Source organism: Chelonia mydas, chromosome 26 (genome assembly GCF_015237465.2).
Source record: "Chelonia mydas isolate rCheMyd1 chromosome 26, rCheMyd1.pri.v2, whole genome shotgun sequence".
Lineage (NCBI taxonomy): Eukaryota > Metazoa > Chordata > Testudines > Cheloniidae > Chelonia > Chelonia mydas.
In genome coordinates this window covers 10,000,001-10,016,985 of record NC_057859.1, presented here as the reverse complement: position 1 = coordinate 10,016,985, position 16,985 = coordinate 10,000,001, and the positions used below count along the sequence as shown (strand labels likewise).

At 42.3% G+C, this 16,985-nt stretch overlaps 1 protein-coding gene across 2 annotated transcripts in view; it reads right to left on the bottom strand.

Annotated features, from left to right (window-relative positions):
* Positions 1-2,078: 2,078 nt before the first annotated feature.
* LOC102943321 (prion protein) overlaps positions 2,079-16,985 on the bottom strand; it is a 17,100-nt gene continuing 2,193 nt past the window's right edge. Inside the window, exons 1-2 of one of the 2 annotated variants that reach the window (XM_043536178.1) lie at positions 11,628-11,810; positions 2,079-4,892 (exon numbers count right to left, since the gene is read on the bottom strand). In XM_043536178.1, coding sequence (XP_043392113.1) covers positions 3,994-4,892; positions 11,628-11,736 — 1,008 coding nt within the window. In that variant the 5' untranslated portion in view covers positions 11,737-11,810 and the 3' untranslated portion in view covers positions 2,079-3,993. Of the gene's footprint in view, positions 4,893-11,627; positions 11,811-16,985 lie in introns of those variants that run through there. The other variant, XM_037886429.2, reaches the window with a different exon arrangement.

Below are 16,985 nucleotides of genomic sequence, written 5' to 3'. Positions count from 1 at the left end.
GCTGGTTTGGACCCCACCTCTGCAGAAAAATATAAATGGGAGGTATTAAGTCAGGGGTTTGAAAATAGGTTCCTGCATCAGGTTTGCAGTGATTGTACATAAGGCCATTATATATCCTTGTTCTTTATATTTCACCGACCCAATATACAGCTTTTCTTTTGTGTGTGTGTGTGGAGGGAAGATTACAGTTGATTCTGTTTCCCTGTGCACCTTCTCCCTCAGACAAATTGATTCAAGACACAGTCTAAAATTAATTTAAAGCACAAAATATCAGGGATTGGGAAGGGGAAGGAAATAGGATATCCTAACTCTTGTGATACCAGTTCAAATGCTCCCCAGGTTAGTAGGGAGGGATAGGGATGGCTGGTTGGTCACTTATGATAAGGGAGTTGGTCAGCGTCAATATTTCGAATGAATAATTACCCGCATCGGAGAAATTGCCACGAATTTGAAGCCATCTCAATAGACATGCGAAGGACTGAATGGGTCATGGTGACTGAACTTCCCTTCAAGGAAAGACTGAAGTTCATAAGGAAAAGAAAGGTGAGGGAAGCTTGTGCTGCCATTGCCTAGGAGACACCAGTTTTCTGCACAAATAGAGCTTCAATCTGAGGCCATGAATTGGGCTCCTGAGACAAGTCCTTATATTCGCACACAGAGGAAGAGGAAAAGAGGAAATGAACAAAATGCTTTTAAGGCCCATCATTTTCTGAAGCATGCAAAACTAAGTGGCTAATAAATAATTAACTCTAGGATCTGAAGTTAAACATTAGGTGCTTATTTACCCTCTCGGCTCAGGTCCTTTGCTCTACTGAAGTCAACGGAGCAATGCTGATTAGCCGAGACCGGCAGGATGAGCTGACCGGCCGAGAGTCTGGCCCCCAACTCGCCAAGGGATGGCATGTGTTGCTCTTACCCTGATTCTCTGTTGCTTAGCACATGTTCAAAGTGGGTGCAACACACCACCAAACCAGAACAGCAGCATTTATACTCATTTTGCCCAGTTATGTGACCTACTAGAGCTGGTCAAAGTGTTCAGTGGACCAGAAAATACAATTTTGTTCAAACTGAAACTTTTTACGTCCATTTTGAAGATTTTTTTTTTTTAGGGGAGAACTGTGGGATTCATCTTAACTTTCTCGGGTTTGATAATGTCCAAACATTTTGCTTAAGCTATTTTGTTTCATTCTGACCTATTATATTGTTTTGGCATTATTGAAACAATAATGGTGTTTGAACGGAATGGTTTTTGGAATTTCTGTTCTGTGGAAAATTTCAACTTTTCAGTCCAATTCAGGATGAATTTCTGAATTCATGGAAATGAAAACCCGATTTCCCAGACCAGTTTTTCGTGTTTATACAAGGTGCAAAGCAATACATGATCATTGATAGGCTTAAAAAAAATATATCTGTTTGTATGATTAGCTAAAAGACTCTCCTGTGTCCCAGTGCAAAAAAGGTTGATAGTTTCCTTACCTCTATTTCTTTACCTTCTCCATCTACACTGACATTTGATCAGAACACAGAATCGCTTAGCTGCTATGTATAAAACTTTCAAACCCAGCTATGCCACCAAGGAGACTAAATCCAATTTTCAAGAGTGCCTCAGTCACTTAGGAAAATGGGACTTAAATGCTTAGAAAATTATACCATATATCCCGTTAAAATGCAATTAAAGCACAGGCAAGCAAGGAAGGACTGTCTTGTGGATATGATACTGGACTGGGACCAAGGAGACCCTGGGTTCAATTCCTGCCTCAGCCACAGACTTCCTGTGTGATCTTGGGCAAGTTGCTTAATACACTCTACATGTCAGTTTCCCCATCTGTAAAATGGGCACAATACTTCCCTAACTCAGCAGGGGTGTTTAAGAGTAAGATTCATTTAATGAATGTGAGGTGCTCAGATATTATGGTGATGTCAGTGCCTGGATCAACAAAAGCAAGAAAATGTTGAGACAGAAGTAGTGGTCTCTGAACAGGAGTTCAGGTTCCAATTAGAGTAGAGGAAACATTCACAGATAAAGAAAGATACCTGCATGAAAGAGACACGCTTGAGCCTTTCCTGTGTCTGTTTAATTTTTACCAGACATCAAACACTTATAAAAGGATTTGAATGTCAGAGTTAAGTACATGCACCATTACAAATATACAGAATGTTCTCACATCACAAACTACATGTGACTTCAAAGTCCTGTCTTTATGGTTTGAATTTTGAACAGTTTCATAATATATCCATTCAACTTACATTGAAGCAGAAATAATTCAGCGTGGTTGTTTTAGTCATTCAGTGCCTTGCTGAAATATACAGACTATATATTAAATATTTGGCATGATAATTGCAATAAGCATAAACTTTACATATACTACACATTATATACAACACTTTTGCGTCATCAAGACAATCAAAATGCAGATTAGCTGTGACTGACCCCATCAACTACCATAATATTTAGGGTATTAAGCAGTGGGTCAGCCAGAATTAGTTGCTTCCAAAGGATGGCTTCCAGCATTTTGACTGTCTGTGTCGGGATAATATTGGTTGATGTTGCTTGCTCTAACTTGATCAAGTTGCTGAAGTAAGCGTAATGCAAGTTTTACTGATTTAGTGCCTGATCCAGGGGAGCCTTTCCATTGACTTCAATAGGCTTTAGATGAGGCCTTTAAAGCCAAATCCTGCCCTCAGAAATATGTCCTGCACAACTTCCAATGAAGTCAACGGTTTGTGTGAATGCAGCTCGGTGAAGGGAGAAACTTTACGGACAATAGAGCCATGAACGAAATCCATGCATGCTTTACTGCATCAGCAGAATTTGCTTTTTCTTGGGATGACAACTATGAAACAAGGGCTATTGTTGCAGCTATTTTACACCTTCACCACTCTCCTTAAACCGTCCAAGTCAAAGCCAATTACTGTACAACTAAAAGGACACTCTGCCCAAACTTAACAAATCTAGGCCTGCTCCTTGAAACCTTGGCATATGGCAGGCTGCCATCTTAGGCTCACTCTTGGCCTCCAAAGCTGGCCTATTCTTTAGTTGCTGCTGGAACGTTTGCAATGGGTAAATTGTTATGTGGATGGAATGACGCTATGTACACACGTACTTAGAGAGGATACTCTTAAGTACAAGAAGGTGATCTAATGGTACAAAATACAGCCTAGCAATGGAAGGGTCTCACGTCACAAGCCACGGAGAGGCAGGAAAAACTGTCTGAAATACTCGGTACGTACTCCAGATCACAAAATTAACTTGTAATTTGAACTTGGACTGTGGATGTCCCCAAAAATGTGGTGTCCCCAAATCGGGGATTGGTGCCATTTGGTACTATTTAGTGCCATTAGCTAAGATATCAATTATCTGTAAAGAGGATTTTCATAAGTATTCTGCCTTTGCATCTTGCTCAGCCCCTAGATGACCAAAGAGGGCTTGTGAAGCCAGACAACAGTCTGAAGTCTTGAATTAGGCGAGCTGGAGAGGAAGAAGTCCAGTCGTGTACTGAAACGGAAAAACAGCTCTCAAAAGCGGTCTAGTTTGGAGGAGGGAAGATGAATGTGATCAGATGGCTCCTATCCGTACCAGAGTTTAAAGACTGAATTTGAGGAAGAGGGCATTTTGGTGAAGGCCACTTCCTTGTGTGATCACAAGGTCACCGTATGTCAGTATTAACTGATTTGTATTGGCTTCTAAGGTCTATTGCACCAGAACAAATGTGGAGCTAACAGATTGACTTTCATTTCCATTTGAAGTCTGTCCCTAATCTTGATTCTGAACAGTAGGTGTATAATCAGAGAGAGCTTTGAAGAGACAGCTATACGCTGTCAGCCTGTGTCTCTATGGTACATTATTGATACCTATTACAGATCTTAAGATACTTCACCTCAGACACACACAAGCAAGAATGAGAGACCCCCACGGAAAGGCTGTTTTATATCTATTATTCCCGCTGAACGTTTGCACGGATCAGCAGCACGGTTCAGGCTGAGACTGCTTCCTTAATGCATTACAAAAAAAATGACAAGCATGATGATCAGCATGAGCGATGGGTCAGAGAGGAGTAGACTGACGCCAGAGGCCAGCTGGTACTGCTGATACTGCTGTACGCACATCTCCTGTATCACGTGCGTCATGACTTTAACTTCTACCTGGGTCACGTTTTGATTTTCATTGGGATCAATGTTGTATTGGGTCACGGTGATATTCACACAGTCCCGCACAAACCTTCCCTCTGGAACGGAGCGGTCGTCGTACTGCTTATAGTACACCCTGTTGGGATAGCGATTGGAGTTCTCATTCCACCACTGGCGCTCGTCAGGATGGTCGAAATTCAAGTGCATTCCTGACATTGCACTTCCCAGGGCGTAGCCGCCTAGGCCGCCCACCACCACGCCGGCCGCTGCCGCTCCTGCCACAGCTTTCATGTTGGTTTTGGATTTATCAGGCTTCCAGGGCTTCTGGTTTTTGAAGCTTGTTCCGCCACCAGCCGGGTTGTAGTGCTGTCCACCACCACCAGGGTTGCCGGGGTAGCCGGGATTGTGGGGGTAGCTAGGGTTCCTGGGATAGCCGGGATTGGGGGGGTAGGCGGGATTAGGAGGATAGGCAGGATTGGGAGGGTAGCCGGGATTATGGGGGTAGCTAGGGTTTCTGGGATAGCCGGGATTGGGGGGATAGCCGGGATTGGGGGGATAGCCGGGATTATGGGGGTAGCTAGGGTTTCTGGGATAGCTAGGATTTTGGGGGTAGCCAGGGTTGCTGGGATAGCGGTTGCCTCCTGTGCTCCCACCGCCTCCACCTTTACCCTTTCCTTTTTTGGAAAGGGAAACGTCGCTCCACATCACAACAAAAAGGATGACTACCCAGCAGGTTATCTGGTACCTCCCCATGGTGATTAGTCTGTAAAAGATAATTATTTGATTTAAAGAACAACCTGATGTATAAAAGTGTTTGATATGCACAATATTGCAACCAGATGGTAGGGGGAGGTCTGCTCAGCCTCATTTATATTTGACTTTAAATAACCTCCCCATTAACAAATCCGCATTTACTAACAGTTACCATACAATGGTATAAGATACTTCAGCATTTCTTTGTACACAGAACAGGAGAAAATTGTGACAGCAATCAGCACATGTTGATTTTTTCAGTGGGTGCAACTGTATTTCTAACCCAGAGAGAAGGTCTTGCATGAGGTCTAGGGTCGTGGTCTGCCTTTGGTTGCATCTACGGGGCTCCCATTACTGTCTGCATCCGAGGGCGTTATTCAACGCTTGACTTGTGAAATCATTATCAACACACAATCCGTTTTAGATCGCTGCAGACTGAATGTATATAAATATTAAAAACCCACTTAAATTACAGAAGCAATAGAAGTAAAAGTCAATTTGCTAAAAAGGCTATTTTCTCTTAACATGCACTTCATTCCTATGGATGAGAAATGCCAACCGATGAAGAAGAAAGAACAGACCTGATATATGATACCTAGTGGAAACGGACCTTGTTACTTCTGCTGTATCTGACCTGTTAAATTAGCTGCAGTTTAAATTTAAAAGCACATTCACTTAAACCTGCTCTGCAATATTTTACGCTAAATCACAAGAGGAGATTTTGCTCCTTGTAAAGAGGTATGTGTGGGTATGGGGAAAAAACCAAAACAAATCCAAACCAAATCTCAAATTTGGAGGAATGAAATTAAAAACATAGTTTAGAAAAGCTGTTTCTTGCTGCTGTTTTGAAGTGTTCACCTGGGTTCTGAGTTAGAGGTGCTAAATATCCTCACCTCCCATAAGCTTCAGTGGGAGTAGTGGGTGCCTTACTGATTTGACCTTATGGATTTCTTCAAAAGAAAAAAAAATCCAATTTTTGAGTGTTCACTTTTTAAAAAACCTTTTAAAATAAAAAACGACTTGAATACACCAGTATTGATGTTCGACGGGGGGAGGGAGAGCTCAGTGGTCTGAGCATTGGCTTGCTAAACCCAGGGTTGCGAGTTCAATCCTTGAGGGGGCCATTTAGGGATCTGGGGCAAAAATTGGGGTTTGGTCCTGCTTTGAGCAGGGGGTTGGACTAGATGACCTCCTGAGGTCCCTTCCAACCCTGATAGTCTATGATTCTCAGATTTGTCATCTAAGAAGAATGGCTCAGGTGTGGAGATCTCTCAGATCCTCTATTATAACGGGGGGAGGGATAGCTCAGTGGTTTGAGCATTGGCCTGCTAAAGCCAGGGTTGTGAGTTCAATCCTTGAGGGGGCCATTTAGGGATCTGGGGCAAAAAATTGGGGATTGGTCCTGCTTTGTGCAGGGGTTTGGACTAGATGACCTCCTGAGGTCCCTTCCAACCCTGATATTCTATGATTCTATGACAGACCCCAGTTAAACCATGATTTCTACAATGCTCATAAACATGCAATTCTCAAAGTATAGCTGTCACCTTTAAAAATCTGAGTACTTGGAGTGTTACTGCACATGGTATCTGAGAGAGTGCCGTATTTCCCTAAACTTATGACAAGTAACTACAGTGTTTCACAGTATTGGGCTAGCAAGTGGACGGTCACGTATAAAACTGTAAAATGCCACTTTAAAGAAGCATAATAAGAAATGGACAGTACCTACTATACAGATCTCTTTCCCAACATCTTTTCACCGCTATTTTGGAAAATTAACATTCAAGCTTTGGACATCAAAAAAGACAATGGTGCTGATTCTCATTTACATCAAAGCCTCTATTTAGGCAGGTGTAAATTATATTTACATATGTCAATGCCTTTGCACTATTGCAGCAGCGTAAATGAGAATCAGGCCCCATCAGTCAAAAAACATCACAGGAAGCCTGCACATGTACAACTCTTGTCAGCAAAAAGACAACAAAGCATTGATGAGAAAAGTCTGGGCGTATCGAGATCGTAACCAGGTTTGCAACAATATTTTGCAGTAAAAGCAAGAAGACACGCACGCTCTTTTGTGACGCAGAAGTTCCAACAGATTCAGCTCCGAACTGAGTTCAGACAGAAAAAAATGATCAAACAACCCTCAACGTAAGAGCAAAAAATGCATTTTTAACAACAAGCCATGAGAAAAGTCAGGTATTGGCAGCTTTACAATGTCAGGGGGAGGCGGAAGGAGAAGACATCCAATTACTGTGTATTTCCCAATGTTTGTGTCTCAATTACTGCACGTTGGCAGGATAAATGCTAAGGAAAGTCCAGGTTAAATGCCTGTTTAGAAGGCTTCCGTGCTTTTAGCGTACACTAATTCTATCTACTAATACTTGAAAGGCTGCTCCATTGGAGAGAGTCTAAAAGAAATAAGATCCAAAGGAATTATATAAATACAACACTGAGTACAGGACTGTAAAAAATTATTTATATTGCAGTGCAACTTTTAAACTTTAACATCTTTGAATGACACAATGAAACTGTGTAGAAGACTAAACGGTTTCCACCTGAACGCAAACAGTCATAGAGATCATAGCAGCTCTGATTCTGGTCAGATCCAATTGTCGGCTCATGTGAAAGTTACAAAAAGTTGAGCTCTGGGTTCATAGTTCGGTAACAGAAATTCAGTGACAGGCTTAACACTTGTTGACTAGACCAAAGGATAACTCTATCTTCCTGCTTCCTACCTTGAGATGGCTTTCCATCTAAAGATGTTTCCTGTAGAAGTGAAAATAGAAAAGACACTGAGGACCCATTTCCACCAGAATTAAGAACTGTCATAGCTGAAACCTCAGCTCCTTCCTAAGGTGTAAGTGAATGATCCACCAGAAGCCAAAGCAGCATTGATTTGATTGGCTTCTGTGTGTTTGAATCAGTTCATCCTTTGTTCTTCCAACTGGACCTACACTTGCGAGGCAACAGTGTGCGGAAACTGACATAATTCCAGTCTCCAGTGCTGGTAGGGTAGGAATCTTGTCAGCTCCAGCTCATTGTTGGCTCTGGAAAGCACAAGGTACAAGCACTAACATGCAGTCCCAGCAACGCTCGCTCCACATCCTTGATCAGCTTTTGGCATGTTAAGCGGTCAATGAGCAATTTCTAGTTTGTCACATGCCATGGCACAAACACAAGCATCATCTAATGAAGTGAAAGCAGGAAGAGAGAGGGGAAAAGGCCTTACACTAGACAAAGATTTGGCTGAAGCGGTGAGCCATCCAGCAAGCTTTAAGGCTAACATGCTAAGTGGCTGCCAGAGGAAACCAGTTCCAGTCAGAGATGCTCCAGCAAAAATATCCTCCCTCCTGCCCCAAGAAGGCACAAAGGCACCTCAGGTTACCTTCACCTTCACAGGGGAAAAAAGCAGTCTGAAGTAACCAATTCCCACATCATATTTTAAAGGGACAATGCCCACGCAAAATCTAGCCAAAGTTAAGAGCAGTTTCAGATGCTACATCTGCCCCAGTTGTTGAGGATTTTTACAATCACATTTCTATTTTAAATGCTTTTCATTCCCCTGTTAATCTGTGCAAATTGGACACAAACACTAGGACAAAGTGTCCATCCACAAAGTGCCATCACATGTACAAAGCAGATAAACTGGAATTTAAATCCCCCCCACCCATATCTCTCACCCCTCTCTCTCAATCTCTATTAACAAATGTCGGGTCAGGGGAAACACTGGTTGATCCAACCTTGTTAGACCTCCATTTGGCCAAACCTGGATTTACACTGAGTTTACTTTCTTTGAAGCTGTTTTGCCAATGTAAGTAGGAACAAAATTGTCATGTGCTCAGAATGAGCGATTTACCGGGAAGCGGTGGTCTACAACATAAAAATGACTGTAGTAGAGGATCATGGACCAATATGACAGTGTCCTGGCCACATTAAAAGACTGTTGGATCGTCCCTGTGTAAATGGTACTGAGCTTATTAATGACTTTCTAAATTAACTCAGGCTTGAATAGAGACTGGGAGTGGCTGGATCATTACACTAATTGGATCTATTTCCCCTCACACCTCTTGTCAATTTTCTGAAATGGGCCGTCTTGATTATCACTAAAGTTTTTTTTTCTCCTGCTGATAGTAGCTCATCTTAATTAAATTAGCCTCTTAGAGTTGGTCTGACAACTTCCACCTTTTCATATTTTCTGTATGAGTATATATATCCTCTTACTATATGTTCCATTCTATGCATCTGATGAAGTGGGCTGTAGCCCATGAAAGTTTACGCTCAAATAAATTTGTTAGTCTCCAAGGTGCCACAAGTACTCTTGTTCTTTTTTTGGTAATCCTGAAATCATTCAGCAAACAAGAGATGACATTTACAGATTATTTAACCCTATCTTTTTTTTTTTTCTCTCTATGTGTGGGTGCTCTTCTGAAGTGTTTCCAAAAAAAGTAGACTTTACTGGGGTGCGGGGCAAGGGGAGACTCAATTCAACGAGCCACCTGACCCACCAGGAGGTTGGGCATTTAAAAAAAAAAAAAAAACTGTTAAATTTGTACTTCCATTTTCTTCTCAATCTTAGGCCAGGTCTAAAGTGTAACGTTGATTAGGGGGAGTGATTTCTTTTTTTTCTTCCTTCATTTCTATGCCTACAAAACCCCTAGTACATAGTTATTCCAGTATTTAAAAAGAGCTGTTACTGGTATATCCAGTTTGACTGGGGGAAACTAATACATAGGTTGCACATAGTTTATAAGCCCTTGTTTTGGGATAACAGCAAATCTTTTGTAGTGTAGGTCTTAACGTTAGGACATGTCTTTGCTGCCAAAAAAGGTGTGTTTTATAGTGGGATAATTTATGTGATTTAGTGTCCTCACTGTGAAATCCTCGCAGAGACAAGGCAATGTAGTTCTTACTGTGATACACCTAGGTGAAGAGAACCATGGGCAGTGAATATAGCCTTGACCTGGCCTAGCTACATCTCAGTAAAAGCGACCTGTGTCTTATCTTATTAGGATTTTACAGTTGGATAGCTAACGCACGTAATCCCACTGTAAAAACACCCTTTTTTGGCAGCGAAGACAAGACAGCTGTGGCAACAGTAAGGCCAGATGTATAAAATAAAAGGTTTGCAAATATAGCTATCCCAGGAAACCCTCCCAGTGTAGATGCATCTTATAGCAGTATAGCTGCCTTGAGCAAACTAAACGATAACTAGCAAAAGGACTTTATGCTGGTATAACTTCATTTACACCAGGGGTTTTGCTGTTAGAGAAATATAATTTAAAAAAAAATCACACCTGTAATTGAAGTAATAATCCAACGATTACCTTCTACAATCCTTGTCTTCACTAGGATTTCACCTCATGTTAGTTATCAGGTTGGCTAGCAAAAGGTAAGAACATACTTTCTTGTCCCTAGTGTGGACACGCTTGCTCCAAGAACTTGTGGTGTTCCTCCCTGTATCAGGTGTGTTCCTTTTAGATTACAAAACCAACTACACTACTCAAAGTAAAGATGTACTATCAGTTTATATCAAGATATAATTCCCCCTATTCTCTGTGTTCCCTGCTTAACACGGACTAATACCTTATTTGCTTATCTGACCACTATTGAGAGGGAATTTTCACTCCATTGTCCAGGAAGAGCACCAAGGTTGGGCTTGTCAAAAGAGTCTAAGGGAAATGGGCACCCAGCTTTCATTGTACGTTGATGGGAATTGGGCTCTTGTGCAAATCCCAGATCAAGTCCTGGTCTAACTAAAATTAATAGCAAATCCTAACTTCAGTGCGGCCAAAATTTATCCCTAGATCTTTTCCCCCCTCAGACTACAACGAATTCTGAACCCATCAGGACATAGGAGAAATTTCAATTCATTCTTCTAATGTACATTACCCTTCACAAGTGTGGGCTGACTTTACTCTGTGTTTGTGGTGCCCAATTAACTACGTCAGTGAAATCTTCCCGAAGATCCTCAGTGTCATTCCTTAGTCTTGAGTAACCTCACTTACTTTGCCACCTCATCATTCACGGCTCCCCCTTCCAGATGGTTAATAAATATACTGAATAACACAGGCCCTAGTTCTATTCCATAAAGCACACTCTACTTTTAATGACAGGTTTCAGAGTAGCGGCCGTGTTAGTCTGTATCCGCAAAAAGAAAAGGAGCACTTACGGCATCTTAGAGACTAACAAATTTATAAAATAAATAAATAAATAAATTTTTGTTAGTCTCTAAGGTGCCGTAAGTGCTCCTTTTCTTTCTACTTTTAATGTCTCTCCATGCGGAGAACTGGCTACGTATTCCTACTCTTTGCTTCCTTTTATTGTGAAATGAGTCCATGCAAATTTCTATCAATCAGAGAGAGTGCCAAGAATGGAGAGAGATGAGTCCTAACAAAGCACAAGGGTGATTAAAGCATGCAGATGAATATGGAATGCTGGAATAGGGTAGCTGGCCCCTGAGGGGCTTCAAGCACCCAGTCTAGCTGTGACAGGCTGGCTAAGGAGAATGAGCCAACCCAGATCCACATGTGTGTAGTTAATTACCAAGGTGGCCGTTAGTTTTAGAACACCTGGGCCTAATACAGGCTTCTGAGGGCTCGGTCAAGAGGAGAGGAAGCTTCTCAGATGAGCTGATTAGAGAGCCCAGAAAAGGATATATAAGAGAGGTGCTCCAGGAAAGCAGGTGTCCAAAGGGCTAACAGGGTGAACACCTAGGGAGGCCCGGTCCCAGGGAAAGGACCTAACCAGAGAGTAAGAGGGGGTCCAGGTCGTTAGGGAAGAGCGGCAGGGGCATGATCTCTGCAGGGGCCCTGAGTCAAGGGAAGGAACCCGTCCCCAGGGGATGCCCGGAGGCATGACTCCAGTGGAGGATCCCAGGTTGAGAGGGCCTTACTAGTGAAAGATCCCAGACAGAGGAGAAGGAGGAGGAATTCAGGTTGGGGAAGACTGACTAACATTAACTTGCACCCCTTTCTCCTCTTCCCACTCCCATCAATAAGATGCTGGAGTGAAGGCTTGTTTCCATACCATGTTTCACCTCTGATTAAATCAACTAGATCCCTCAGGGGGCAGTGTTAACTATCTACAAGCCTCAAGGAAATCCTGGATAGTCTACAGGGGGAAACTGAGGCAGAGATGCAACGGTGGTTCTGCACTCGGCCACCAGGGGTGAGTGCCCCCCATACCAATCACCCATTTACTTTTCTTTAAGTGCACAATGAAGCAGTACGCTACATCTAAACAACTGAAACGTGTACAATTTTGGCTCAGGGAAATAGATACGATGGTTCTTGGCTTCTGTTTGTAAGGGGGGGAAAACAAATCGGCAATCTCTCAGCACAAGAGAGAACCTATGAGCCCCAGGAGGATACAGGATGGGTTAAAGAGGATTACAAGGGAGAATAGGAATGGAGAGAACTTGCAGCCAGAGGCAACAGGGGATAGACTAGAGAATAGCACCGTCACCAGGAAAAGGCAGGTCTATGTGATTGGGGACTCTTTTCTGAGAAGAATAGACAGACCTGTAACCAGAGCAGATCCAGAGAACAGGAGGGTGTGCTGAGGTTGAAAAGGATTCTAAAGGGAGCAGGAAAGAATCCCCTAATTATCCTTCATGTGGGAACAAATGATACGGCTAGATTCTCGCTGGAAAGTATTAAGGGAGACTGTGCTAGGCTGGGGAAGACGCTTAAGGAAATCGAGGCTCAGGTGATCTTTAGTGGGATTCCGCCTGTTCCTAGAGAAGGGCAACAAAGGTGTGACAAGATTATGACCTATCAACAGATGGCTTAGGCAGTGGTGCTATAAGGAGGGCTTTGGGATGTATGGCCACTGGGAGGCATTCATGGACAGAGGACAGTTCTCTCGGGATGGACTTCATCTGAGTAGGGAAGGAAATAGACTTCTAGGATGGAGGCTGGCACAACTGATTAAGAGAGCTTTAAACTAGAAATTTGGGGGAGATGGTTGGGAGATGTCCAGGTAATCTCCACGCCAGATTTTAGCATTGAGAGCAAAGAAAACGAAGTAACAGAGGATACAGCCGCGGGTAGGAGGAAGGGCAGTGTAGATACCAGTCTAATAGGTTATACTGGTTGTAGAATGACTGTGCCTAATAGGGTACAGAATGTGAGTGAGGCCAAACAGCAAAAATTAAGAGGTTTGTACACCAATGCGAGGAGCCCAGGTAGCAAAATGGAGGAACTAGAGCTACCGGTGCAGGAAGTGAATCCAGATATTATAGGGATAACAGAAACATGGTGGAATAGTAGTCATGACTGGACTACAGGTATTGAAAGGTAGGTGCTGTTTAGGAAGACCGAAAAAAAGGTAAAAGTGGTGGAGTAGCATTGTATGTCAACGATGAGGTAGAATGTAAAGAAATAAGAAGCGATGGAATGGATACGACAGAGTCCGTCTGGGCAAAAATTAAATTGGGGAAGAAAACTATTAGAGCCTCCCCTGGGATAGTGCTTGGAGTGTGCTATAGACCGCCGGGATCTAATCTGGATATGGATAGAGTCCTTTTTAATGTTTTTAATAAAGTAAATACTAATGGAAACTGTGTGATCACGGGAGACTTTAACTTCCCAGATATAGACTGGAAGACGAGTGCTAGTAATAATAATAGGGATCAGATTTTCCTAGATGCGATAGCTGATGGATTCCTTCATCAAGTCGTTGCTGAACCTACTAGAGGGGATGCCATTTTAGATTTGGTTTTGGTGAGTAGTGAGGACCTCTATAGAAGAAATGGTTGTAGGGGATAATCTTGGCTCAAGTGATCATGAGCTAATTCAGTTCAAACTGAACGGAAGGATCAACAAAAATAAATCTGCGACTAGGGTTTTTGATTTCAAAAGGGCTGACTTTCAAAAATGAAGGCAATTAGTTAGGGAAGTGGATTGGACTGAAGAATTTATGGATCTAAAGGTAGAGGAGGCCTGGGATTACTTTAAATCAAAGCTGCAGAAGCTATCGGAAGCCTGCATCCCAAGAAAGGGGAAAAAATTCATAGGCAGGAGTTGTAGACCAAGCTGGATGAGCAAGCATCTCAGAGAGGTGATTAAGAAAAAGCAGAAAGCATACAGGGAGTGGAAGAAGGGAGGGATCAGCAAGGAAAGCTACCTTATTGAGGTCAGAACAGGTAGGGATAAAGTGAGATAGGCTAAAAGTCAAGTAGAGTTGGACCTTGCAAAGGGAATTAAAACCAATAGTAAAAGGTTCTATAGTCATATAAATAAGAAGAAAACCATGCAAGAAGAAGTGGGACCGCGAAACACTGAGGATGGAGTGGAGGTCAAAGATAATCTAGTCATGGCCCAATATCTAAACAAATACTTTGCCTCAGTCTTTAATAAGACTAAAGAGGATCTTGGGGATAATGGTAGCATGACAAATGGGAATGGGAGGTAGATATTACCATATCTGAGGTAGAAGAGAAACTCAAACAGCTTAATGGGACTAAATCGAGGGGCCCAGATAATCTTCATCCAAGAATATTACAGGAATTGGCGCATGAAATTGCAAGCCCATTAGCAAGAATTTTTAATGAATCTGTAAACTCAGGGGTTGTACCGTATGATTGGAGAATTGCTAACACAGTTCCTGTTTTTAAGAAAGGGAAAAAAAGTGATCCGGGTAACTATAGGCCTGTTAGTTTGACATCTGTAGTATGCAAGGTCTTGGAAAAAATTTTGAAGGAGAAGGTAGTTAAGGACATTGAAGTCAATGGTAAATGGGACAAAATACAACATGGTTTTACAAAAGGTAGATTGTGCCAAACCAACCTGATCTCCTTCTTTGAGAAAGTAACAGATTTTTTAGACAAAGGAAACGCAGTGGATCTCATTTACCTAGATTTCAGTAAGGCGTTTGATACCGTGCCACGTGGGGAATTATTAGTTAAACTGGATAAGATGGGGATCAATAGGAAAATTGAAAGGTGGATAAGGAATTGGTTAAAGGGGAGACTACAACGGGTCCTACTGAAAGGTGAACTGTCAGGCTGGAGGGAGGTTACCAGTGGAGTTCCTCAAGGATCGGTTTTGGGACCAATCTTATTTAATCCTTTTATTACTGACCTTGGCACAAAAAGCGGGAGCGTGCTAATAAAGTTTGCGGATGATACAAAGCTGGGAGGTATTGCTAATTTAGAGAAGGACAGGGATATCCTACAGGAGGATCTGGATGACCTTGTAAACTGGAGTAATAATAATAGGATGAAATTTAATAGTGAGAAGTGTAAGGTCATGCATTTAGGGATTAATAACAAGAATTTTAGTTATAAGCTGGGGACGCATCAATTAGAAGTAACGGAGGAGGAAAAGGACCTTGGAGTATTGGTTGATCATAGGATGACTATGAGCCGCCAATGTGATAAGGCCGTGAAAAAAGCTAATGCGGTCTTGGGATGCGTCAGGAGAGGTATTTCCAGTAGGGATAAGGAGGTTTTAGTACCGTTATACAAGGCACTGGTGAGACCTCACCTGGAATACTGTGTGCAGTTCTGGTCTCCCATGTTTAAGAAGGATGAATTCAAACTGGAACAGGTACAGAGAAGGGCTACTAGGATGATCCGAGGAATGGAAAACTTGTCTTATGAAAGGAGACTCAAGGAGCTTGGCTTGTTTAGCCTAACTAAAAGAAGGTTGAGGGGAGATAGGATTGCTCTCTCTACATATATCAGAGGGATAAATACCGGAGAGGGAGAGGAATTATTTAAGCTCAGTACCAATGTGGACACAAGAACAAATGGATATAAACTGGCCACCGGGAAATTTAGACTAGAAATTCGACGAAGGTTTCTAACCATCAGAGGAGTGAAGTTTTGGAACAGCCTTCCAAGGGAAGCAGTGGGGGCAAAAGATCTATCTGGCTTTAAGATTAAACTCGATAAGTTTATGGAGGAGATGGTATGATGGGATAACATGGTTTTGGTAATTAAATATTCATGGTAAATAGGCCCAATGGCCTGTGATGGGATATTAGATGGGGTGGGATCTGAGTTACCCAGGAAAGAATTTTCTGTAGTATCTGGCTGATGAATCTTGCCCATATGCTCAGGGTTTAGCTGATTGCCAAATTTGGGGTCAGAAAGGAATTTTCCTCCAGGGCAGATTGGAAGAGGCCCTGGAGGTTTTTCGCCTTCCTCTGTAGCACGGGGCAAGGGTCGCTTGCTGGAGGATTCTCTGCTCCTTGAAGTCTTTAAACCACATTTTGAGGACTTCAATAGCACAGATATAGGTGAGGTTTTTCGCAGGAGTGGGTGGGTGAGATTCCCTGGCCTGCGTTGTGCAGGAGGTCAGACTAGATGATCATAATGGTCCCTTCTGACCTAAATATCTATGAATCTACCTGTACCCTGGTTCACCACCATGGTTCCTCTTTCCTTGAGAAAGATTTGATTTGTATAATACATTGTGCAGAGAAATAACGTGCAAAGAAATGTTAGACTCATGATAGAAACTTCCTTATTTCTAATGCTGAAAAAAATATTTGGCAGGGCAGTACATACAGGAGAGTAGGGTCCGTACATAATGGAGTCTTGAATTTTTAACATACAGTAGCTTACGTCTCTCCGAGTGCTGCAGTTGCCATGGCAGAGGCAGGTATTTGTGGCACAATGTTATTCAATACATTATTAAACCACACCAAAAAATCTGAGTCAACTGCTGGTTTGAGAGCTTTGACCTAAGTGTTCCTTAATTAAAATGCTTACTTAATACATACGACAGCTTAAGTGGATCACAGTATAAACCATGCAAGTGGCTGACTATGGTTACATAACCTAGCAGGATTCTTGTACTTAAATATGCTCTCTGCTAACCAAAGCAGAGCAATGGAAAGATACAATAACACATGCCCCGTGACTATAACAATGAAGAAACAAAGCCTTGGGTTTTTGCTGTTTATGGGATTGCCTTACCCCGCAGAATACTTTAAAAATCTAGCTGTTTGTTTTACAGCCCTCAGTCTTTAACTGTCTCTGTTCCTTTCTGATCTCCATAATGCCTTGAAACTGAAGTACTGACTGTCAGTGATCATGAGGGCAGTGGGGTTAAAAATAGTCCAAAGACATGTTTGTATTTTGCATTAGTCAGCCC